General features: G+C 36.5%; 1 protein-coding gene across 1 annotated transcript; it reads right to left on the reverse strand.

Annotated features, from left to right (window-relative positions):
* Nucleotides 1-8,202: 8,202 nt before the first annotated feature.
* Nucleotides 8,203-17,278, reverse strand: LOC126690508 (SUPPRESSOR OF GAMMA RESPONSE 1). The gene is made up of 6 exons (XM_050385697.1): nucleotides 17,120-17,278; nucleotides 13,613-13,754; nucleotides 9,976-10,162; nucleotides 9,400-9,893; nucleotides 8,691-9,086; nucleotides 8,203-8,532 (listed from the first exon to the last, which is right to left on the reverse strand). Exons 1-6 carry the CDS (start codon nucleotides 17,125-17,127, stop codon nucleotides 8,476-8,478), a joined length of 1,284 nt encoding a protein of 427 aa, XP_050241654.1. The 5' UTR covers nucleotides 17,128-17,278; the 3' UTR covers nucleotides 8,203-8,475.
* Between the last annotated feature and the right edge of the window lie 9,824 nt (nucleotides 17,279-27,102).

Here is a 27,102-nt window from a genome sequence, read left to right on the forward strand (position 1 = left end):
GACACACAGCATCATCACCACCCGCTCTCTCATGAGCATATCTAATGTGGTGCCGGTGTGCTAGGAGTCAGGACTGGGGCAGGGACTAAATGCCCCTGCTTCTTCCTCTCTTTGTTCACTAGTGCCACCCCTTACTTTTCTTTCTTCTTCTTTCCACCACCAGCTCCATCCTGGGGTTTTTCCTTCTCCCTCTTTTGCTCCTTTCTCCTTCTTTTCATTTCTTCCCTCTTCTTCTCCTTCTTCTCTTGCTCATGTCCTCCATCTTCCTCATTCATCTCCTCCATCTTCTGCTCATGTCCTCCATCTTCTTCTTCCTTTGCGCTCTTTGGTGACAAGAGCTTGCTGAAGTGCTTCCATGTGTTCCAATTCTTCTTCCTTCTCCTTTATCTTTTTCTAAAAAGGTTCTTCTCCTGATACGAGCAGCACTGAGGCAGAGATTGGAGAAGCTTTGAAGGCGAGTTTAAAAGGCAGCTGACTATTTACTTATTTGTATTGCGGATGCTAGTGTTGCTTTGGCAGTTCATTTTTTGTATAGGCTTGTTTAAGCCCTTCTTTGTACGTTGTAATAACTTTTCACAATAATAAAAGTTGTTGTTACCTTATTTCGTGTGTTATGTTTTTATGTTTTTACAAGTTTACCAATGCTGCTCGGCACCGTAATATAGTATTTGAATCAATGATAACTAAGGCTAAAATGTTTGCTAATAAAATGGTGTCACCATAACTTTAATAAAATTATTTAACATAGCAAAGCCGACCAGTGAGGAACGAAACTCACCTTAGAATTAGCCAAGATGAGGACTAAGTGCTCGATATAGTGTAGGAAATAACTATCCGAGGACATTTCACTCGCCAAATGGACAGTTTCCTTAGGTTAATGAAAGTTGGGTCGTTTCGCCATCCTTTTAACACATTGGCTTTAACCTTTTACAGTATTTGAGTCGAGAAACTTCCCCATTCGAGTAGTCGATTTCCCAAAAAGCTTGAGTCCGAGGACCTCGTAACGCCTGGGTTCTGTCTAAGACTTAGATTTGTTCTCATTACTTGGTTTCCCCATAGGCTTGAGTCCGAGGACCATGCAAGCCCTAGGTTCTGTCCAAAACTTAGGTTTTTTCTCATTACTTGGTTTCCCCATAGGCTTGAGTCCGAGGACCATGCAAGCCCTAGGTTCTGCCCAAGACTTTTTGAGTTCAATTTCTCCCTTTCCTCAGGTATTTCACGAGGTGCCGAGCAGCAAGTTGTCCTCGGCAACGGTTATTCCTCGGTGTGGGCCATTGCCCTTGGGCCCCCATGCAGAACAGGCCTGGGCCGTGAATTCATTTGGCCCTCAACTTAAAGGGTATTTATGTAGTTTTTGGTTACGTGGTACTTTCTGGCGTCCCAATGTTCGAGGTGCACCTTCCAGAGACTCCTTTAATCCCCTGGTTACAGGTGGCGTTAGAGATTGAGTCTAAGCCATCTTGTCTGTAGCGTTCCTTGGGACGCTGCGTGAATTAAATGCCGCCACCTTATCTCTTTAAATAAATAGGAGAGAAAGTTACTTCACCCTCGCACCAATTCTTTAGTTTTCTCCCAAATCACAGCTCCCATACTCAGTGCTGTCCTCCCTTAGCACAACATGTTTGAGGCGAGGGTTGAGAAGAAGGAACTCTCTCCGCCACAGAAGCGCCGCGCCCTCATGAAACTCAAAATAGTGAGGTATGGGCACAGGAAGCACAAGTTCAAGAGAATACTCCATTTCGATCGAGGGGAAAGGACGTTTCTCCCTCTTTTAGTCAAAATCCGAAGCAGGTTCTGTTCATGCCAGAATTCTGGTGTGTCAGAAGAAAGATTCTCCGCCATCAGCGCCTCTGCCTTGTGGCGGGCAAATATTTAGAGAAAGCCCCTCAACTTCCAACTCCCTGCACCTTTCCTTCAGCGGTGTCAAGCTCAAGTTGGGTCTCTTTTGCTGTTTGAGTTGTAGGCATGCGAAAGCATTGAGGAAGAACAAGGTCTTGGCGCTGTAGCCAACCTCTCCTCTGATCTACTTCCTCGGCTTTACCTTATTCTCTTGTATCTTTCCTTCTTTTTGGTTATGTAGTGAGCTTTGACACAAACTGATTCCAGCTTTTCATTGTACGCTGTACTATTTCTTTGCTTTAGTAAAAAATGGAAATTACTTTACTTGTTTTGAATGCTGTTCCTTTGACAACACTACTTTGTGAATGGGTGTGCTCCATGTGTGTGTTTCTCCTCGGCGGTATTTAAAGTAAGAACTTTTGAAACACAACCCAACTAATTCTAATCTACCGACTCTATCAGGCATAATAATAATAACTAATAATAAGCTAAACTTAGAAAACTAACCGAGATAACGGTTGAACGTTCTGTAATAAGCGCGAGAGTACTGTCTGAGAACGACGAATTCTAAATAATTCATCCGAGGGAGTGACCGAGCATTGCATGACTTCGATTATGCTTTTGGGGAACACGTTACTCCATTCCATACTGGTCCCTTTGGTGTTGAGGATCTGAGGGCAAACTAGAGAATCCATGTAACGCAGTTTTTTCCTTTAAGTAGTTGGTTTCCCCAGAGGCTTGGGTCCGAGGACCATACAAGGTCTTGGTTCTGTCCAAAACTTGTATTCTCTTTTTAAGTAGTTGGTTTCCCCAGAGGCTTGGGTCCGAGGACCATACAAGGCCTTGGTTCTGTCCAAAACTTGTATTCTCTTTTTAAGTAGTTGGTTTCCCCAGAGGCTTGGGTCCGAGGACCATACAAGGTCTTGGTTCTGTCCAAAACTTGTATTCTCTTTTTAAGTAGTTGGTTTCCCCAGAGGCTTGGATCCGAGGACCATACAAGGCCTTGGTTCTGTCCAAAACTTGGATTCTCTTTTTAAGTAGTTGGTTTCCCCAGAGGCTTGGGTCCGAGGACCATACAAGGCCTTGGTTCTGTCCAAAACTTGGATTCTCTTTTTAAGTAGTTGGTTTCCCCAGAGGCTTGGGTCCGAGGACCATACAAGGCCTTGGTTCTGTCCAAAACTTGTATTCTCTTTTTAAGTAGTTGGTTTCCCCAGAGGCTTGGGTCCGAGGACCATACAAGGCCTTGGTTCTGTCCAAAACTTGTATTCTCTTTTTAAGTAGTTGGTTTCCCCAGAGGCTTGGGTCCGAGGACCATACAAGGCCTTGGTTCTGTCCAAAACTTGGATTCTCTTTTTAAGTAGTTGGTTTCCCCAGAGGCTTGGGCCCGAGGACCATACAAGGTCTTGGTTCTGTCCAAAACTTGTATTCTCTTTTTAAGTAGTTGGTTTCCCCAGAGGCTTGGGTCCGAGGACCATACAAGGCCTTGGTTCTGTCCAAAACTTGTATTCTCTTTTTAAGTAGTTGGTTTCCCTAGAGGCTTGGGTCCGAGGACCATACAAGGCCTTGGTTCTGTCCAAAACTTGGATTCTCTTTTTAAGTAGTTGGTTTCCCCAGAGGCTTGGGTCCGAGGACCATACAAGGCCTTGGTTCTGTCCAAAACTTGTATTCTCTTTTTAAGTAGTTGGTTTCCCCAGAGGCTTGGGTCCGAGGACCATACAAGGCCTTGGTTCTGTCCAAAACTTGTATTCTCTTTTTAAGTAGTTGGTTTCCCCAGAGGCTTGGGTCCGAGGACCATACAAGGCCTTGGTTCTGTCCAAAACTTGTATTCTCTTTTTAAGTAGTTGGTTTCCCCAGAGGTTTGGGTCCGAGGACCATACAAGGCCTTGGTTCTGTCCAAAACTTGGATTCTCTTTTTAAGTAGTTGGTTTCCCCAGAGGCTTGGGTCCGAGGACCATACAAGGCCTTGGTTCTGTCCAAAACTTGTATTCTCTTTTTAAGTAGTTGGTTTCCCCAGAGGCTTGGGTCCGAGGACCATACAAGGCCTTGGTTCTGTCCAAAACTTGTATTCTCTTTTTAAGTAGTTGGTTTCCCCAGAGGCTTGGGTCCGAGGACCATACAAGGCCTTGGTTCTGTCCAAAACTTGTATTCTCTTTTTATTCATTTATCTTCCGAAGGTTTAGCTCTTCGAACAAGGTGGGGGAAGCTAGTCTGATGTTTGAAGCCCCTAGACTTGCCCATGCCATCGACACTGTGAGACGTAGCCCCTAATGGGAACTTATATTGGAATAGCAACAATGTGTCGCTGGTCATAAAGGCACCCCCACAGACCCTTGTTCGACAGAAGCTCAACTTCACCACCGCTCGAGCTAGCGCGCAAGCCTCCCCACAGACGGCGCCAATTGTAGGGACACGTTTTGCGACAAACCGCAGTAGAGTTGGGTTCGCACATGAATGGGCCCATACAATATCATTTGTAGAGAGTGGGATCGAAAGGCTAAGTCATGTTTACCCGGCGGTGGTTTTGTTAAGCTGTTCATACATGGTTCAGGTGTATTGACCTCTGGAACCCCTCTCTTCCCCAGTGGGACTGGAGGCCCCCCCCCCCCCCTTTAGGTTACATATTTTTTCTTTTATACTAGCATGCGTTAAATTTCCTTCGTCCACGTGTAGGGTCGACCTTTCCAAGACTGATACTTGTCCCATCTGTCCCAGACCTAAGTCGTTGGGAGTAGTTGATAAAGCTAAAGAACACGGCTCTGTTAGGTGCAAAGATCAGTCTGGGAAATGCAGTAAGGGCAGCCTTTCCTAGATATTTCAGATTTTCTTTTAAGATTGTCCCAATGCCGCTTTTGCCCCTTTTCTTGGTGGAGCTTTGGATCAAGCCGAGGGCTGCACCGTCCTCGGCTGCCTCTCTGGGCCCATGTGTGCTTTACACTAATGAGCTTGGACTACCATCTTCTTCGGCTTGGGCCTTAAAGCTTCCTGTGAACAAGTGGGCCTGGCCCATATATTGTTGGGCCCCACAACTCCCTTTTTAAAAAAAAAAAAAAATGTAATTTTGACACGTTAACTCCCTTTTTTTTTTTTTTTTTTTTAAGATCTCCATCAGTTATTTATTTAAATAGTTGATGATGTGGTGATAAGATTTTAAAGAGTCCATGATAGAGTTAAATTCTAAAAAATCTTTATCTTTATTCTGAACAATTTTAATAGGATTTTCAGGAAAAATGATCTCATCAAAATTTAAATCAAATACAAACTCTAACAAACTTATGCTATTATCTTTAATAACACGCATGCTAACTTTGGTTTGTTAATTAATTTTTTTTTTTTTTAAATACTTGGTTTAACCCTAATTCTTTTATCTCTCTCAGGTTCACATACACACAAATTTTTTGGATTGCATTGAGAAGTCATTGGAATGGAATATTAGATAAGTTTGGGTGAGAGATTTTACAAGAATTATTATATGTATTAAACCTCACATAAAGTGGTTGTTATCTAAGAAATTGTTGTAAAAAAATTTCTTTTGTAATAGAAACTATATTTATCGTTTGTATAATTCTATGTCAAATTCAATTTAAATTTTATCTTTTAAATTTCCCTAAAATTTAGCCTTTTATTTTCTTTCAAAATCAGATATGTTAGTGTCTAAATATAAGGATATGGATGGAGAAGTTATAGTAGTAGTTGTATAGTAGGAGTCTTTTTTTTTTTTTTTTTTTTTCCAAAATATGGAAGAGATTTAAAAGAGAGAGAGAGAGAGAGAGAGAGAGAGGAAAATCGTGAGTTTGGGGTAAAAAAAATGGTGGTCGGGTAGTTTTTAAATGTGGGATAGAAAGTGGGATTTTTTTTTTAAATAGTTCATGGATAGAACATGGGATTTTTTTTAAACGTGTAGTTTTTTTTTTTAATAAACTTTTAAATAAGGATAGGGTCACACCAATTCCCCACCTTAATCTTTTAAATTTTCCTAAATTTTAACATTTTATTTTCTTTCAAAATCAGATATGTTAGTGCCTAAATATAAGGATATGGATAGAGAAGTTATAGTAGTGGTTTTATAGTAGAAGTCTTTTTTTTTTCCCAAAATATGGAAGAGATTTAAAAGAAGAAGAAAAAAACGTGAATTTGAACTTAAACGTGAATTTGGATGCTGTTTCTACTACTATGAACTTAAACTACATTTAGTGTACTTTTGTTCAATAAAAAATTTAGAAGATCAAAATTGACAAATTAAAATAAAAGTTCATTATTATTCCTATTGAGTTTTTGTTAAACCACCTTTAGTAATACTTTTTTTTTTTCTTCTCAACAAACAATCATGAAGATTTTATACAATTTTTTTTCTACATACTTCTAATCATTAATTCCCAATTGTATTAGCCTTTTGTTAAGGTTAAAGCACCATTTAATACTTTATTAAAAAAAAAAATCTCAAAATACAATTGTGGTTTTATACAATTAACGTGTATCTCTTGCCATAAAATTTTCAATTTAAGCTTTTATTTACTTATGTTATGGATGTGTAATAAATGGCTAAATTTTAGGATTAAAAAAACTACATTTTAGGATTAGACAAAAAATGACAACTGTCATACATAAAATTTGAAAAAAAGAACAACATCAACAACACCAAAAAGGAAAAAACACAACAACAAACAAACAAACAAACAAACAAAAAAAAGGTGAATGGGTAGTTACTAAATTTTAGGATGTTTTTAGGAGCATTTCCTTTAACAAAAATCTTATTAATTTACTACTCCATAGAAAATGTTATGTACCTTATAAAATACAATATAAGTATTGACTAGCCTCTAAGCACGCGCTCACGCGCGTGCTTAGAGACTCTTCTATTTTTTGGGTAAGAGTTAATTTAGAGTATTTATTATAATTTGGAATTACAATATTTTCCAATCACAAAAAAATCTAGGGGTGTGATGAAAAATTATTTCTCCACACATGATACTCATCACACCCCTAGGTTTTTTTTGTGATTGGAAAATGTAGTAATCCCAAATTATAATAAATGATCTAAATTAACCCTTACCCAAAAAATAGAAGAGCCTCTAAGCACGCACATGAGCGCGTGCTCAAAGGCTAGTATTATTTAATGTTGTAGTTTATATTATTTTAATAAGTTATATTTAAAAATAGAAATTGAGATGTTGAGTGAATTGTAAAATAAGATGGTAAAATAGATAAAGTAGGTTTTTAGGGCGTAAAATAGAACTTTTTTTAGCATCCCGGATGTTAGTGCTCAACAAACAAGAACTTTGCAGCTCTAGATTCTAAGAGCATTCGCATCCGGAATTTACAAAAAATTCTATTTTACCATCTTAAAATTTACTTTATCATTTATATCATATCATTTTGCAACACACCTAACATCTCAACTTTTATTTTACCATAGACATTAAAATAATATAAAGTATAATAAAAATAATATAAAAATATTCTCACTACAACCACAACTCAACAAGCCCACTAATCAGCCATAACTCACAGCAATGATCCCCATCAGAATCCCATTGGAACCACCACGCACGAACCCCATCAGAACCATTGGAACCACCATGAACGACCTCACCACGATCCACGCCGACCACCACGCACGACCTCACCACGACCCATGCCAATCCCCACCGTTGTACGAACCCCATCGGAACCCATAACCACCAATCCCAAAACCCATTAAACCCGAAACCCATCAACAAGCCCAACCACCGTGAGAGACCCATCAACAAACCCATCACCACCATGAGAGACCCATCACCACGACGGCAACCCCCACTTCCACCACCATGAACCCATAAAAAAATCCAATCCAAAATCAGCATCTACCTTGCATTTGATCTAGCCAATCAGAATTCAAAGCAGAAAATCAAGCAAAAAAAAAAAAAAAACATGATCACTAGAGAGGGCGATTGCCCCATCGGAACCCACATCGGAACTCACCCTTCACTAGAGAGGCTGATTAGACAGAAAGGGAGGAGAGAGTGCAAGATCCGGAGAAGTGGAAAGAGAAAAGAAGAGAGTAGGGAGAGAGAGGAGATGAGAGGCTGTGGAGACAGAAAGAAGTAGATATTTTAAGGAAAATGAATAAAAAATTATTATTTTGGTTTTACAAGTTGCTACAGTAGATTCTAAATGTAGAATACTACTGTAGCTGGATTGTATATTTTTTTACAATTGGCACGCTGGGTGCCGGGACGTTTTTTTGTTTTGATGGTAAAATATACCTACATTTGGCATATGACAGTCCGGATGCGAATGCTCAAAAAACTTTTAGATAAACTTATTTTTTTCAAATCAAACCCTGAAGCTCATTTTGAGACTTAAAAAAGAAACTTTGCTAGAACATTTTAAAGAGAACAAATAGATCATATCTTCGATCCATTCTCAACAAAGGTATATAATTACAGCATGAGTTATATAAACAGTGACTTCACCGCCACAAATTACAATTCAAGTTTCCAGCAAAAGATTATACCTCGCCCATATAAATATACAGTATTACAGTTCAAACTGCCAAAAAAGCAAACTGTATATAATCCAAAGACATTCTAATAGGTGAAGTCTATACAAAAAGTGGGCACAAAATTACCACAGTTAAAATACCCAAACCGGCTACATTCAGTCAATCACCTTGCCGCCACCCCAAGCTATATAACTGTCCTGCGATCCAAATTCCTACACATTCAGTCAATCATTCAGTCAATCACCTTTCCAGAAAATATTGTAATTAATTCCAAGCACAAAAAAGACAACAATCAAAGATGTTCAGAGGAAATATCAGAATTTGATTACTTTTGCATAATGCAAACAAAATGGTAGAGAAGACAACATACAAGCTGACTAAGTCGGAATTCTGTTGGTGTATCAAGTTCTATGTTTGCTGGATCACACGCAAGGTATTGGCACTCCTCTAGATCCTTCTTTAAATCCTCCGGTCCTAATTGAGCATAATCAGAAAGACGAAGTTTGCCATTCCCATTCTCATTTCCATCCCTACTGGGAGACTGGCTCTGAAAAATATCATCACATAGAGACAGCGCTTCCACAAGTTGTTGAGAATCCAAAAGATGTTGTGACTCACTCTCCCACCATTTTGGATCTTCCTCAACATGAACATCATTGTTATCCATCACTTCACCAGTATGATTTTCTACCTTGGGTTGATCATCAAAATCAGGCATTTTGTATTCAGGTTCAACCTCTTTTTCTATACACTCATTTGCAGGATGCTTCAGTAGAAAAACAAAAAAAGGGTAATAAAATATCAGTATCACATTAGCACTTGTGTTAAAATGTAAAAGGTATATATTTTCAGCAATTTGCTTTTATCTTAGAGTTTTCTGTTATCAATCCAAGCATGCCACGTCTCAGTTCTTCCAGACAAAAGGAGTCCAAAAGTACATCAGAAATGGTAGCCTCCGATTGGTAACTAAAACAATTGTGAAGCGAAGGCAGAAAATATGAAACAGCATGTTTTCATAACAAAAGATGAAGAGTATGTTCATGCTGCCAGAAGAGAGAGAGAGAGAGAGAAGACTCTACCTGAGCCAAGGGAACTTCACTAGTAACAGTAATATCTTGCCCAAGGTCATTCTTTGAACAACGCCTTTCAGTATGAGGAGGTGGGTCAGGAGTGACAGGACCGGCTTTTACAGTCACTGGATCAGTGATTTCAGGGAAATCTTGATCAATCTTTTCAACCTGCTTGACTTGCTGTTGCTGCTGCTGGTAAAATATTTTAGAGATAACATACTCCCCATCCTGTTCCTCCTCTGCAGTTCCTAGGTGATATTGATGCATAACCCAGTTAGTTTTCTCAGCTTTGCCTCCTCTTTCCATGCTCATGTAGAGAACCATAATCTTCTTACACCCCCTTTGAACCCCATCTAAGATCACTGGTTTGGTCCTACCAGTTTTGTGCCAACGGACATCACCAAAATCATCACCATGTATCTTTCTACGCTTTCGAGTTCCTGTATTGTAAGCCTTGATTGCTCTATGAAAAAAGTGGGATACACTTCCATCCTGCTTGACACCTAAAATTATTTACATTTCAAAATTAAAATAATGATATACAATAAAGAAAGAAGAAAAACATGCAAAACTCTTCCTGCCAACCTGGTAGATTTTGAGGATGGGCATAACAGATTCCATCATCTTTTTCAACGGTTTGGATAAACTCGTCAATAAAAGGATGGGGCTTTAAATCCCCTTCTCCAACTTTCGCAAGTAAGTGCCAGATAATCTCATGATCAGATGGATCAAACTTCACACCTCTAGGTAATCCTGGCCACTCCTGAGCAACCTAAAAACAGACAGGATTCATATTATTCCGAATACTTACAAGTGGTACAGTTTATCTTACAAACAGAAAATTTCAGCAACTTAAAAAAATTCTTTTGACAATAATTGCTGGACAAGTTTATTTTCTTCTTCTTTTTTTTTTTTTTTTTCTTTTTTTTTTTTTTTTTTTTTGGTGCACTTCAAGCCTACCCCTGAAATTTGGGCTGAGATCATCAAGATCTCAAAATACAGAACCATTTGCAATCCCAATTCACAAAATGTACCATGTATGTTCTTAAGAAACTAGTCATAAGATGCAAAGAGATATGAGTCTATAATATTTCAAACAGGATATGTAACAATTCAAAAACCTAATAAAATAAATTAACCATTTAAAACTACATTGAAAGGTGATCATGGTAATCCCATATGATGCTGATATCCCAGTTGGGACAAATGTAGTCCAAGTTTTGTATGATAGATATCAAACTCATTAGAGTGGGAAAGTGGTTCAATCCCAATCTCAACCCATGAATGTACAACAACCAGCAAAGAGATACAACATATAGAATGCAATCTTTCAATTTTTCCAGCCTGCATTGGCACAGATTGAGTGGCTAATTACATCGCAGGTTTTCTAATTGGTGCATGGTTATTTATTTCAGAGATGCAATCCGCACATGCAAAAGTGGTAATTCAAATTCAGGTCAATTAATAAATGCATCAAATAGAATGAAATCAACATGAGGTTAATACTCTGCCAGTTCCGAAACAAGTGTTGAGAATATCCAAACCCTAACTCAGTAAAGTTCAGGTTGGGCCACTCAAGTTGCATTAAACCATTCTGACTACTCAAATTCAAAACAGAAAAATTTAACTAGTTCTATTCATCCATACAACAACCTGATATTTCTCATATGAAAGCAGGAGGCGGCCATGGGCACCATACAACTCAGTCAGACTTGTGGAAGAAAGGAAAAAATAACACATACTAACACAGAATAGGACCAATTTTGCAACTTCTATCAACTAGCTATAGGCAACATAGATGTTAACCCAAATATGGTAAGTTATGATCATAACACTATGGACTAAAAGCCCACTCAAACAATGTTCTGGTAGTATACATTATCATATATGCCATATAACATGAGGCATCATCTCTCTAATATGCCCAAAAAGTATGAAAACTGAAAAAGCACCTGTTGTCGCTAATAGCAATTGATAAAAACTTCAAACCAATTACATGTTATCGGAGTACATGTGGGTTAAGGACATTTACAACCATGAAAAATACAAGCATTTTCTTTTCAAATGCAAGTGCATTATGTGAGCTCTAAATCAGCACAAGCATGATAACTTGATAAAGCATGGGAAGTACCATGCATTGAGATTGTGGGGGACTAAATGTTGATTCACATAATTACACTACTGCACTTGTAGAGCTGTTGTAGCCCTATTGGTCACCACTCACCATTTTGAATGCCAAACAAGTAGTTAATTGCCTCAATGCAGTCACTAAAGAATATATCAGTAAAAATTTTGACCAACATAAAGTACAAATTTAGGGCATGGAATGCAAAATTTTCTTACCCGAAATCATCTTCATATCTATGGTAACTATAATGATAACATACAATGTTGACAAGTTATACAACATATGTTACAGAAGTTTTCAGGTTGATATTCTTTAATCACAAGTTATAAATTATTTTGCCTTGTTAACAGCAATTTGTAATTGTTAATGCTAGAATCTCAGTTGCAAGGAAACAATAGATGATTGCGCTAAAAATCTTAAAAGCAAATGTCAGGGGTGCCCATCTGAAATTTGTGATGGGATACTATAAAACTGATAATATGCAGTGAATTAGAAAAAAATTTATATGATCATATTTAATTCCAAATGAAGGACAACAATTTTTCATCCTAAATGTTAAAGCATGGTAGAAAGATAAGGAAAAGTGAAGTATCAATGTTTCAAGACTAAGCACCTCAGCTTCATAGCAGTTCCCACATTCAAGCAGTTGCATAAAAGCAACTCCTCATCTCTATTAGTTATTGTGTAATTACAAGTGAAGTGTATGTCACATGTGACATTGGTTCTACACATCAGTAACCATTTTGATGGAAATAACCAATACCAAAAGAAAACTACAGTAGTTCCCCTATTGGGTATTAGTTTCGACTTTCAACTTCATTTTCATAAAAGCTCAGATATAACGTCCTAGTCCCCCATTTGATTGCTAAGCAGTACAAACCGAACTCATAAATAGTTATCAGCTGATTGTTCAATTTCCATAGTTTCATGTACAAAGAAAAAATGTTAAAAACCAAATCAACAAAGGCAATTTCAAATTCATGTGTGACAACTACTAAATTCAGTCTTATCAAGAACCACCACATACTCATATATAAAAATAAAAACCTGGGTACAATCTTTTGTTTGAAGTTCAGGTAGTTGTGGACCATTCTTATCACTCAAGATGCTGAATTATTTTCATAATGGACCAGGAAAAGAAAGTATTCTGTGTCATTTTCTAAATGTATATTTATATATAATTAATCTTGTTTTAACTTTTGATTATGTGTAACTTTTCACCTACTAGACCATAAGAAACTTCAGGATCATCATACAATACTTTTATCGCAAGTACTTTCATAAAAGCTCAGATATAACGTCCTAGTCCCCCATTTGATTGCTAAGCAGTACAAACCTAACTCATAAATAGTTATCAGCTGATTGTTCAATTTCCATAGTTTCATGTACAAAGAAAAAATGTTAAAACCAAATCAACAAAGGCAATTTCAAATTCATGTGTGACAACTGCTAAATTCAGTCTTATCAAGAACCACCACATACTCGTGGTACAATCTTTTGTTTGAAGTTCAAGTAATTGTGGACCATTCTTATCACTCAAGATGCTGAATTATTTTCATAATGGGCCAGGAAAAGAAAGTATTCTGAGCCATTTTCTAGATGTATATTTATATATAATTAATCTTGTTTTGACTTTTGATTATGTGTAACTTTTCACCTACTAGACCTTAAGAAACTTCAGGATCATCATACAATACTTTTATCACAAATTCTACCACCAAAAAAAAAAAAAAAATTCTAAAGCAGGTAATAAAACTTTATGGTGCAAGTTTTCATACTAATCAGCCTTCATAACTAAAAATCAAACTAGTTTCTACCACTTGAGTAAATAAAATAAACAAAATAAGAAACAAGGGGAATGTATGGGGGTACACATGCAAAGAATTGAGAATCAAATAGAAACTTATGACTCATGAGACACAGGAAAGTTCAAGAAGGGGGGGGGGGGGGAGGGAATTTCTTCAAGAAATATAGGAAAATTAAACAGAAACGATGTTAACAAGCCCTGGAAACAGCAGTAAGCAAAACATTCAAACAAATTTTTATCCTCTTAACAAAATCATATTTAAGCTTAAGAAAAGTTAGAGACTGTACATCACTGTTGTCAATCATAAACTGGCAATTAGGGCAAGCTCTGCTGGGGTTGCTTTTCCATGTAACTCTATCAGGATGACATGTTGCAGATGCACTCTTTATTTTCGTAGCAATTCTGTTACTGTCCACCAACCATGATGGTCTGCATAAATTACACAAATTACTTATAATAAGAATCAAGGCATGCTTTTAATAACACAGAGAAATATTGTAATTACACAGGATTCTAATTTCTTTTTTCCTTTCTAATTGGTAAGTTACACACGCACACAATGGGTCTTGAACTCACAACCTCACCCTCCACCTAGCACTTACAAGGGAAAGAGGTACCAGTTGAGCTAGAGCTCATTGAAATGCAGGATTCTAAGTTGTTAGTACAACAAAGATTAAAAAATAAAATAAAAAAATAAAAAAAGAGAGGTGCCAGTTGAGCTAGAGCTCATTGGCACTCAGGATTCTAAGTTGTTAGTACAACAAAGATAAATGTATAGAAATAACTGATGGCGAAAACGAGAATCACAAGATCAAGAAAAAAAATATTAGGAATCTCAAACAGGTTATAAAAGACAAGCCCATTATATTATTAAATCTAAATTGAAATGTTTCAATTATCTACAGTCTCATTAAAATTTTCTTGGGTCTATGGCATGCTGCCTAAACTAGAGATAACAAGAGAAATGCAATGATCATGTGCTTCAGTCTAACACAATCTATACTGACTATTTGGATTTATAGAAAAGGGAATATTTTTAATTAATAAATAGATAAATATGCGGTGCGGATTGGAGAAAACCAATCCTAACTTACTGCTATGCGGTTGTGGTAACCACGTGGAAATATTTGATTCATCCATCAATAAACCTTTATAAGTTGACAGGACCCAGAAATTCTTTGACAGTTGAAGATTGATTCTTATCTTTTTATGTTTTATTTAGTTTTCTCTAATAATCAATTTCTTCAGCTTGACCCATATACATAATCAGACTCAATGTCATGAAGCTTATTATGCTTCAGTTAAATAATAGCAACCAGGAACAACATCAGATGAGGGCCAATTACAGGTTTCCTTTCACATTATCATCACTATAATCAATTGCAGGTCATTTAAAATGACACCAACATGTCTAAGTAAATTAATGAGACCTGTTACATTTTGTTATCACAATGTAAAGACAAAACCAATATTTGCCCAAAATGGAAAGGATCGATGGCTACAATTTCCAAGTAGTCATCAATTGAGTGATCTCAACATCATGATATCAACAAGAAAACATATGATCGTGATCCTTGTAAGAAGTAAATGACACATAAGACTCAAAAGACAAACTTTATATTTGTAAAATGTAATTCTGAACATAGGTGATGCAACAACAATAAACCATTAATGCTTCCAAAATACATCAACGCGTCACATTAAGGTACTTCAGCAAGAATGGTGACAATATCAGCAAAAAGAAGTATTTTATTAGGCAGCTCTATCTGTGCCCAACCAAGGCATATCTTCTTTTTATTTCTTTTCTTTAAACCCTGAAACTAACCTTCAAAGATCACAGATAACACATAAATACACAGGAAGCACAATAAGAAAGATATAAGAATATAAATGACATTGAGTACCAATATCTGAAATTGAACTTCCCAATAGTGCCTAACATAACAAAAATTCTATCTTCTACTTCTTTGTTTTCCCTTTTTGATTGGTAATTACGGACAACCTAGTGGCACCCTCCACATTGCTCGTCCAAGTGGAGGAGATGCCATGTGAGCCAATGCTCATTTGGCATAACATTATTCCTATATTCTAATAATTCTATACCCAACACAACATACACATAAATTGAGCATAGAAACACATAACAATAATTAACCACTTAAGTAGAAGCTCCTACCCTCCTTCCAACTATGATTCTCAGGGGTCAAGTATGGAAAACAAAAATACATGGAAGGCATAAAATGCTTTTCTGGAGGATTGCTGTAGATTGCCTCCCTACAAAGGAAAAAATTGGGAAATTCTCTGAGCTCCCTGATGATGTGTGTCGGTTGTGCAATTCTCAGAAGGAATCAGCACTACACATTTTCACCAAATGTCCACTGACAAAAGCTCTATGGTTTTGTTGTCAGTTGGGAATCAGACTTGATGATTTTAATTTCAACAACATTACAGATTTTGTTAAGTTTTTGTTGAATCCACCATCAGATCCATATATGGGAATAAATGGAGATGATCTTCTACAATTTGGTGCAATTATATGTGATCAAGTGTGGAAGCTAAGAAATGGAATATTGTTTGAAGGAATTGAACTGAGCCATGAAGACATTAGAGCTCGGCTCTCCAGAACATTTGCAGGGTTCAAAGGTGTTAGAACTAACACATCAACATCATCTCCACCAAGAACTAATGCTCAGTGGATAGTGCCTTGTAGAGGGTCATTGAAAGATAATGTTGATGGAGCGGTTGGAAAGTCAAGATCCATCATTTCTGCAGTGGCTAGAGATTGTAGAGGGGAGTTGGTATTTGCCTGCACCAAATGGGCAAACACCAACCTCCCCCTGCAAGCAGAGGCTAAAGCTCATAGGGGGGCAACCTTCCTTTCAATACAACTTCCATTTGAATCCATATGCATTGAAGGGGACTCCAAAGTGTGCATCCAAGCCATATCCAATCTGAACGTAAATACCCCATGGAGGATCCAAAATATATAATCTCAGAAATCATCTCTCTTGCGAACCATGTAAATAGGCCTTCTTTTTGTTAGATTCCAAGAGTAGCCAATAGGGCCGCCCTAATGGTCTATATGTAATAGGATAATTGGTTTTTTTTATGTTAGTAACTGCCCCCCCTGTCTCAATGATGTTCTAAGGGTGGAGACACGTTCGTTGTCTATTGTGTAGTCTTTGTTGTACAGTCTTTTTCTCTTAATAAAAATTTGCAATTCATAAAAAAAAAATAATAATAATAATTAACCACTTAAGTTCACAAATTGTTTCCCACTGTCGCCACACCATTTTCAGGCATAGAGATTCCATTCCAGAGCTACAAAGTATAATCTCTTTTCCTAGTACATTAGTCAGCGATTAACCAAAAATCATAAAACCCAAATAGTAAATTTGATTCAAAAATCATTTCTTTTTTTTTTCCTAACACAAAAATAACTGCCCAGATGGTCTCCATTCCATTCCGTAAAACACCAATGAATATCAAACGAAATCTCAGTTATAAATAATAACTAAAATAACCAAACAAAAATCCCCCAGATATTAAAACCGTCATTCTGATATGAAACCTAAATAACCCATTAACTAGTTGGTCCGTCCGTACAAAAATAATGGGTCAAGTTGGGCAATACCTAACTAAACAAATATCATAACAACCAAAACCTTTTTTCTTCTAATATGATTTCTGAGGCAACCCAACAAAACAAAACAAAAAAGAGTTTTTGACATTCAATTTATACTGAATCAATGTGATTCCTGCGATGAATAGAGAGAGAAAGAGAGAGAGAGTACCCAGCCATGTGAAAAGGTTAGTGATGACTGATGAAGTTCAGAGATTCAAAACCAACGTCAGTTGTTTGTCTTTCACTGCTTCTACCTCAGCCTTCTTTCTTTGTTGGAAGTTCAGTGTTTATTGAAAGTGAAGTGGTAGTATATTGTATAACTATAAAAAGTAATACCTATTTTCTATTTTCCTTTTGCCTTTTTTTTTTTTTTAATTATTATTATTATTTTGAAATTTGAAACTGTGTTACTGTTATTCAGTACGAATTGCTTGGGGGAAAAGAAATATTGTTTGTGCGTTGTTGCTATTTGTTTTTTGTTTTTTTTTTCTTTTTTAAGAAGTAAGTAACTAATGGCGCCATTTCTTCTTGAGATGGCAAGTGGTAGGGTTTGTGTGACTCAATCGTGTGTCTCTAGTTGGAGACTTGGGGTTAATTTCTGTGATCATTTAGTTCTACGGATTTAGATCATTTAAATAGATTTTCTTAAATTTTAACCACTTTTTTTTATGATTTAAGGGTTTAGATTCTGCCATGTCAGTATTCTATTAACAATACCCTTAAAGATACTCTACCAAATAGATTTATTTAAATCCTAACCACTTTTTTATGATTTAAAGGTCTAGATTCTATCATGTCAACATTCCATTAATAATACTCTTAAAATAATAAAATAATATTGCAAACAAAACAATTAAAATTATTATTAATGGAATACTGACATGGCAAAATATAGACCATTAAATAAATAAAGAGTGATTAAAATTTAAAGAAACCTATTTGGTAGAATACCCTATGAAATCTAAAGGATTTGAATATCTAATCCTACTTATCAACAGTTGACAAGAGTTGGAGTTCAAATTTATAAAAGGGAACTTCACACACATATATTATGTCAACATTCCATTAACAATACTCTTAAAATAATAAAATAATATTGCAAACAAAACAATTAAAATTATTATTAATGGAATACTGACATGGCAAAATATAGACCATTAAATCAATAAAGAATGATTAAAATTTAAGGAAACCTATTTGGTAGAATACCCTATGAAATCTAAAGGATTTGAATATCTAGTCCTACTTATCAACAGTTGACAAGAGTTGGAGTTCAAATTTATAAAAGGGAACTTCACACACGTATATACTTAGATTAGGTTAGAGTAGAATTTCTATCATGTATCAACAAAAAACAAAAAAAAAAAGTAGTTGGGAGGATGGAAAAATGAACCAGTAGAAAATGTTGCGAGGTTAGAAAAATTTTAGATTTTCAACATGTATGTTTGGTAATCAAATGTAGAATACACCATCTGCCACAACATGTCAAGTGTAGAGGTGGCAATTGGGTGGGTCATAAATAATTGGGTACTTAAACACCCACTTTGCTTTATAAATAAATTAAAACACACATTTATTTATTTATGACTCCCATTAGTCCCATATCCAATCCAATTTGACCCAACTATTAAAAGTAAATATCTCCTAAAGCCTCTTAAATGAACAAAATACCATAAAACATCCAAAATGTTCAAAATTTCCCTAAACCTAACAAATTATCAAAATATCCCTAAACAAAAAAATAACCAAACCTAAAAGAACAAAATTTAATTTACTTTCTAAAGGGCTTAGATGAAATTTTCGAAATTTTTAGGGGTTGTCCCCCCCCCCCCCCCAACTCCATAACCTAGCTCTACCCCTAACTAAAAAATGTTTTTTTTTAATAACTAAAATAAGGTTGAGCTTGATTTATTTTAAATCATAAATGTCAAAAATATGACCTCTCCAACATTATAAATTATAAGTGGTAGAATGTTAGACATTTTCACCCACTCGGCACTCAATGATGTGGAATTCATATATGTGTTGAATTACTTACTAGCTTTATCCTTGAGCATTGTGATGGCAACCCCTTCTTTTTTTTTAGTACATCTAAAAAGTTCCAAACTAGCCTTATAAAGTGCTATGATTTCAATAGAGATTAGGACCTATGTTGCACGGACACGAACACAGGGATACGGCAATTTTTGGAAAATAAGGACATGACACGGCGGGGACACGGTGGTTAAATAATTAATTAAATTATATATTTAGGCATATTTTTTAATATTTTTAGACATAAAATACGTTTATGTCTAGAATTTAAAGTATGTAAGAACTACAAATAAGTAAACTAACACCCAAAGTAGTACAATAATAAATAACTTAGTTGATTTTTCACTTTCAGTATTCATTTTAGTAAAATAACCTACAATATTTAACTTTAATAAATAAATAAAACTATAACAGGACACACAAAAATAAAAATCACCAAGTTCATAATAAACATTATAATTTATGAGGCAAAACAAAAGGCTAAGTAAAGAAACACAGTAACAGTGACACTGGGACAGTGAGAGTAGGATTTTAAAAAAAAAAACAAAAAAAAAACAAAACGCGTTATAATAAGTGAGTATTTAAGTAACCCATTCAGTCATTCACCTAAACCAAATGGCCAAATATTTGGAGAAAAAAAAAAACAGAGAGAAGCTTAAAGGGGTCGAACCTGATGCAAAGAGAGAGAGAGATCGAAAGGGACAAGCACGGCGTCAACGTCTATAGAGCTCGCCGATCGGCCCGATCTAGCTCCGAAGAGGGACAGAGGGCAACGCCAGCGGCAGCAGCCTGGCAGAGCAGAGGTCAGAGGGAGAGTGGGTGGGTTGAGAAGTGAGAACTTGAGATGTGGGTTTCGGGACTTCTCAGGCTTGTTGTTTTAGGGTATATCACAAAATCAATGGTATTGGTAAGTCCATCTGTCAAAATCTGTGATTTCCTTCTTCTTTTTTCTTTTTTTTCACCGCTAGCATGTTGAAGCAGTGTCAGAGAAGCAAAAAAAAAAAATAGACACTCGCTGGACACCGGAATCCGGCGAGTCGTACCCGTTCTGGTGTTCGACATGTGTCTGACACCGACACAATGCCAAAAATGGCGTGTTTGTGCAACCTAGATTAGGACTATATTGTAGTTGTATTCAAGATCAGCTGGGCCTCTAGAAACTATATGGAAGAGAGGAACAGTTATAGGAAAAGAATTAACAAACAAGTACATTCTCATTGATTGATTCACATCTAGTTTACACATTCTCTTTTATACCATTCCCTCTCTATCGATAACTAACTTGTACAGTTGTAACATCAACCACTAGTAACTAAGTATTAACTAACTAACTCTCAATGATTCTGTTGTTAACTATGCACAACTAACCAACTAACTGACTTGACTGCTAACTTGGCTGCTATGATGATCCTAACAATACCCCTTCCTTTAAAGCACCTTGCCCACAAGATGAGAAAATTGCTGCTACAGTAGATATAAACCCTCCCAAGTTGCATTTTCCTTACTTTCACATTGCCACTGAACTAAGACTTGAGTAATAGTCCTAGCCCTCAATTGTTGTGACCTTGTCTGCAAAATAGCTACTGGTTCTGGAGTGAGAATTCCATCTGCATCAAGAAGTGGCAATTAGGAAACAAAAGTTACATGCTTGCCCAATTTAGCCTTGAGACAAGCAACGTGGAAAGTTGGGTGGATTTTAGATTCTAGAGGAAGGTCCAACCTGTAAGATACCTTCCCAATTCTCTGCAAAATTTGGAAGGGTCCATAGTATCTAGGTGATAACTTCTCACAGCTCTTAAGCTTCAATGACGTCTATCTATAGGGATGCAACCTGAGAAAAACCCAATCCCTAACTGCAAATTCCCTCTCAGTTCTATGCTTATTAGTATATAGTTTTATTCTCTCCTTAGCTGCTAAAATGTTCTATTTCAAAAAGGTGGTCAGCTATTGTCTAAACTTTAAGTGAACATTCACACTATCAACCTTAGTTGTACCTGGAACATAATCCAGTAATCTAGGAGGTGGATAACCATACAAAGCCTCAAAAGGGGCCAGCTTGGTAGAAGTATGAAAGTTGGTATTAAACCAAAACTCAGCAAGAGGTAACCACTCCACCACCCAAGTAGTTGGTCTATCAGAAACAAAGGCTCTTAGTTAACCACTTCAGTTTGTCCATCAGTTTGAGGTTGGTAAGTTGAAGACATGGCTAATTAGATTCATTGTAATTGCATCAATTCTTGCCAAAAGTGTGAAGTGAAATCAGGGTCCCTGTCACTCACAATTCTAAAAGGCATGTCACGCAATTTAAGTACATTCTGCATATAAAGGCCGGCCACCTTAGAAGTAATATAAGGATAAGACAGTGGTACAAAGTGAACAAACTTAGTAAGCCTATCCTTTTGTTGAGTTGAAAATTAAGATTTTCTTGAGTTTGAAAGTTAGGTTGTGATTCATGTGCAATTTTATATACTTAGGAAGAATTGTCAATAATAAGTTTTTAGTCCTTCATTTAGGTGACGAGAACATGGACACTTAAGCTCCTCTCATTCAAATCTCTCACGTCTTTTGCTTTCAGGTAAGAAATATGTGATATAAGCGTTTGATAAGCATAAAGTTTTTTTAGAAAAATTATTATGCATTAAAATTTTTTAATTAGAGATTTGCATATAATCATGATTTAAGTAAAGATATATGTTTGTGAATTTTGAATCTTATATATAATTTTTAGCATATTAATGTTATACTCATACCACAAACATAATATTTAAGAATGAAGTGGATATGCTACTGTAAGGACACAATTTGGATCCTAAGCTCAAAAGGTAAAAGGATCTAGGCCCAAAGAGCCCAATGCAATGAATTTGTAGAGAGTGGGTTCGAAAATTAGGCTCTAATGAGTTGGGTAATAATTATAATGGATCCAGATCACAATAAAGTAAAGATAGACTGGTTTTATCTAAAGAAAATTGTCCTCGGCACAATCCGAGGAGATCAGTTTTTGTATATATTTCTTGAATTTGGTTACAAGCATAGTTCTTGTTGCTATAATGTTTTTCTCTCCCTTTTCGATCCCTTTTCCTTAAGGTCTTCTTTCTATTCTATACTATCTTCCCTCTTTCATCTCTACCTTTCACGTGTAATTTAGATTGCTGGTGTTGATCCTTGTCCCATCAACACTTTCCTGAAATCTTTAGGGAGTAGATGTAATGCTGAAAATTACTGTTCAGGTATCACTTCCTCATTAATGCGGCCAAAGAGTTAGCTACAGAGTATTTAATGTGGTGATAGCAGCTTTCTTTTACATATTTCATAGCTCCCATGCTTCCATGACGTGTATCCTTATCAATAGAAACTCCCAGAACGTCGCCCTAGATAGCAAACCGCACTTTCTGACCTCTGCCTTGCTTAGCCGAGGAAGCATCCCTCCTCGAACCACCTTCTTTGACCATCATGGCCAGATCCCCTCTTTAATTTCTTAACACCGACCTCCATAACAACGTTTACCCGTCCTCGGACTACTAGGCGTCCTCGGATTAGGCCCCCGGCCCAATATATACTACTAGGCCTATCAACCCTACAATAGCCCCTCGAAATTCTCCTTTTTTGCTCATCGGGAAGAAAGGAGGATTTCGATATCACCGTAATCACCCTGCTCTTACCATACATCACCTCTGTCTACACAAGTGCCTTTTCAACTACCCAACGCACGCTCCTAACACTTCGGAATCCAAGACGCACCTTCATTAAATTTCTACGGCTCCATGTTCCCTGCGTTCTATGGTGCAATGCAAATCCAACAACTGGGGATTTTATTGGAACTCGGGCGGGAATTTTCCCGCTTATCACTCTCTCTCTGACACAAATATTGCCTAAACACTTCATTCACCTTACTTTAGCACTCATACACTGAATCTTTGCACTCATAAACTGAACCTTTGCACTGATAAATATCAAGAGCTAGTCCGAGGAGAATTTCCTACTTTGCGTAAGTTTTTTTAACCCTTTCTATTTACTTTTCCTTCTATTTTTCTTTTCACAAAGTCCTCTTCTCCTTAGCCCTTTTAATTTCCCTTCCCCTTCTTCTCACCTTCACCTATCTCTAATCAAATGGGTAGATTTGCTTACTTGGTAGACTCCGCAGAGAGTATTGAGAGCTTTAAAGCTCAATACAGAATCCCGTCAGGAGTCTCCATTAGGTATTGTAAGGAAGCGGATTGGCACACCGATAAGCAGGAGGGAGAAGTGGTAATCCCGATGATTGCCTTCATAGAGGGAAGGATGAGAATCCCCATGGGTACAGTCACTAGGGATTAACTAAGGGCCCATAGGCTAGCTCCCACCCAATGCGTCTCAAACATGTTTAAGATCTTAGGTAGTGTAAACGCCCTTAATGAGAGAATGGGCTTAAACCTTACCCACCATGATGTCAACTGGGTCTATAACCTTCACCACATAGTAAAAAAAAAAAAAAAAAAAAAAAAAAAACCTCATTTTGGCTTGATTTCTAGCCAAACCGGAATGGGAAAGTTCAAAAAAGAGATAAAAAAATTTTCTTTTTGAGAGCCATTTCGACTCGACCCAAGCTAGAGCGTTCCCAAAAAAATAGAAAAAAATTTTCAAAAAACTAAAAAACGTTATTCTAGAATCATTTCTAGCCAAACTGGGATGGGACAGGCCGAAAAAAAGATAAAAATTTTCATTCCGGGAACCATTTTTTCCTGACCTAGGCTAGAGCATTCCAAAAAAAATTCAAAAAATTCAAAACGTTAATCTGGCTTTATTTCTAGCCAAACTGGGCCGGGATTAGCCAAAAAAGAGATTAAAAAAAAAAAAAAAAAAAAAAAAATTCATTCTGAGTGTCGTTTCTACTTGACTCGGGCGGGAGTGTTCCCAAAAAAATAGTCAAAAATTCAAAAATTCAAAAACGTTATTCTAGCTTTATTTCTAGCCAAACCGGTTTAGGAACGGCCTAAAAAGAGATGAAAAAAAAAAATTGATCCGAGTGTCGTTTCTTCCAGACCAAGGCTGGAGCATTCTTAAAAAAATTGAAAAAACTAAAAAAATTCATTCTGGCTTCATTTCTAGCCAAACTTGGCCAAGACCGGCCAAAAAAAGAAAAAAAAAATTCATTCACAGTACCTGTAGGGATAACGGCCCAAAATCATATATTGGGCCTTGGGATCTGTCTGAGGACGTTGAATGAACCGAGGAGGGACAAATAGTCATTAGGGGTTCCAATTTAAAGTCTCATAACTAAGGGACAAGTGGAAGGCGGTCTGAGGAGGAACTCCTCCTCGGATATGATGAGTGCTCCAACTATAGGAACATGCTTCTTGAACATACAAGAAGGAAGGAAACCAAAAATATCTAAGGGAAAGCTACTACCATCCCATTAAATACACTGCAACTACTTTTCTGGCTGCATTTATGTGAAGAAGACTTTTGAACAGTACTGCCTTTGCTACCACAACTCACAGGAAGCCCCAGAGGAGTCTGATGGGACAGGTACTCAAGTAATGGCTCAGATGATCAACAAGTGTAGGACCAAGATGGTCTAAGGAGAGTTATATAATGTAAGAAACCCTCCATGAGGAAGTGGATTAGAAAAATAGAGAGAGAACACTGTAACAATCTAAATTGTTCTTGTATTCAATTGTGACCAATTTATAAAGTGTGACCTCCTTAGACGGTGAAGTCGTTCAGCTTTACTTTCTTTGTTCTTGCTTGATCATTTTCCAAACCCATACTAGCCATTCTCAAATTCATTAGAGCCTAGTTCTTCGACTCACTCTCTACAAATTTATTATATTGGGCTCATTGGGCCAAGATCCCATACATTTTGGGCTCGGGCTGTAAACCGTGTCCCTACAGTACCGTTTCTACACGACCCGGTTTGGAGCATTCCTAAAAGAATAGTAAAAAAATTAAAAAATGTCATTCCATCTTCAATTCTAGCCAAACCAGGCTAAGACATGTTGGAAATGAGATAATATAAAATAAAAAATAAAAAATTTGGTTCAAGTACCGTTTCTCCCGATCCAAGCAAGAGCAATCCCCCAAAAAATAGTAAAAAAAATTAAAAAAACATTATTGTGGCACCATTTCTAACCAAACTAGGTCAGGACAGGCCGAAAAAGAGATAAAAAAATATTTGTTTCGGGAACCGTTTTTGCCTGACTTAAGGTGGAGCATTCCCAAAAAAATTCAACAAAAATTGTAAAAAAGTTCAAAAAAAATTAAAAACGTCATTCTAGCTTCATTTAATGCCAAACCAGGCCAAGACAGGTTGAAAAAGAGATAAAATATATACATATATATATATATATATATATATATATATATATTTCATTTCGGGTACCGTTTCTCCCAATCCAAGCCGAAGCGTTCCCAAAACAATAGTTAAAAAATTCAAAAAATAAAAAAATATTATTCTGGCTTTATTTCTAGCCAAACCAAGTCGAGATCGGCCAAAAAAGAGATTAAAAATTTTTTCATTTCGAGTGCCATTTCTTCCCGACTAGGGCTGGAGAATTCCTAAAAAAATAGTAGAAAAATTCAAAAAATTAAAAAAAAAAAAATTCATTCTAGCTTCATTTCAAGCCAAACCGGGCCATCACAAGCCGAAAAATAAATAAATAAATAAATTTTGAACCGAGTACCGTTTCTACCTAACCCGAGATGGAGCATTCCCAAAAAAAATGGAAAAAAGATTCAAATTTTTTTATAAAAAAAAAAAAAAAAAAAAAAAAAAAAAAATCATTCTGGCTTCATTTCTAGACAAACCAGGCTGGGACAAGCCAAAAAAGAGAAAAAAAAATATTGTTCCCAGTATCGTTTCTACACGACCTGGGCAGGAGCATTCCTAAAAAAATAGTAAAAAAATTGAAAAAACTAAAAAACGTCATTATGGCTTCATTGAATGCCAAACCAAGCTGGGACAGGCTGAAAAAGAGATAAAAAAAAAGAAAAAAAAAAAGAAAAAAAATCGTTGCGGGTACCTTTTTCACAAACAAAGCTGCGTTCCCCAAAAAATAGTAAAAAATTTTGAAAAAAAAAAAAAAAAAAAACTCATTCTGGCCTCATTTCTAGCCAAATCGGGCCTGGCCGGGCTGAAAAAGAAATAAAAAAAGGTTTTCGTTTTGAATACCGTTCCTACTCGACTCGGGCTGGAGCATTCCCAAGAAAATAGTAAATAAATTCAAAAACTTAAAAAACGACATTCTGGCTTCATTTTAAGCCAAACCGGGCTAGGAGAGGCCGAAAAAGAGATTAAAAAAAAAAATCATTTCGAGAACCGTTTTTTCGGGACCTAGGATGGAAAACTCCCAAAAAATAGTAAAAAATTTCAAAAAAATTAAAAAGTCATCCTGGCTTCATTTAAAGCCAATACGAGCCGGGACAGGCTGAAAAGGAGAAAAAAAAATTTCATTCTAAGTACCGTTTCTACCCGACCCGGGCTGGAGCATTCCCAAAAAAATAGTAAAAAAAATTCAAAAATATCATTCTGGCTTCATTTCTGGCCAAACCAGGCCAGGAGAGGCTGAAAAAGAGATAAAACAATTACGTTCCCACTACTATTTCAACCCGACCCGGGCTGGAGCATTCCCAAAAGAATAGTAAAATAACAAAAAAACACGTCATTCTAGCCTCATTTCTAGACAATCTGGGCCATGCCAAGCCAAAAAAGAGAAGAAAAAAAATTCCGTTCCCAATACCTTTTCTACACGACCCGAGCAAGATCATTCCTAAAAAAATAGTAAAATAAAATTAAAAAATTAAAAAAAAAAAAAGACATTCTGGCTTCAATTCTAGCCAAATCGAGCTAGGATATGCTGGAAAAGAGATAAAAATAAATAAATAATTTCGGTACTAGTACCGTTTCTCCCGATCCAAGTAAGAGCATTTTTAAAAAAATAGTAAAAAAAATCAAAAAATTAAAAAACGTTATTTTGCCATCATTTCTCGCCAAACTGGGGTGGGACAGGCTGAAAATGAGATAAAAAAATTTCCATTCCGGGAACCGTTTCTGCCTGACCTAGGCTGGAGTGTTCCCAAAAAAATTCAAAAAATATAGTAAAAAAAAAATCAAAAAATTCGTTTAATGCCAAACCAAGCTGG

This window comes from Quercus robur, chromosome 1 (genome assembly GCF_932294415.1).
Source record: "Quercus robur chromosome 1, dhQueRobu3.1, whole genome shotgun sequence".
Classification (NCBI taxonomy): domain Eukaryota; kingdom Viridiplantae; phylum Streptophyta; class Magnoliopsida; order Fagales; family Fagaceae; genus Quercus; species Quercus robur.

What these genes read in the sequence shown, in the direction of transcription:
- LOC126690508 (XM_050385697.1), bottom strand. An exon ending in TTATGATTGACAACAGTGAT is followed by an intron (nt 10,163 to 13,612) that starts GTACAGTCTCTA and finishes GTCTGTTTTTAG; the next exon opens with GTTGCTCAGGAGTGGCCAGG. An exon ending in GTGAAGTTCCCTTGGCTCAG is followed by an intron (nt 9,087 to 9,399) that starts GTAGAGTCTTCT and finishes TTTCTACTGAAG; the next exon opens with CATCCTGCAAATGAGTGTAT.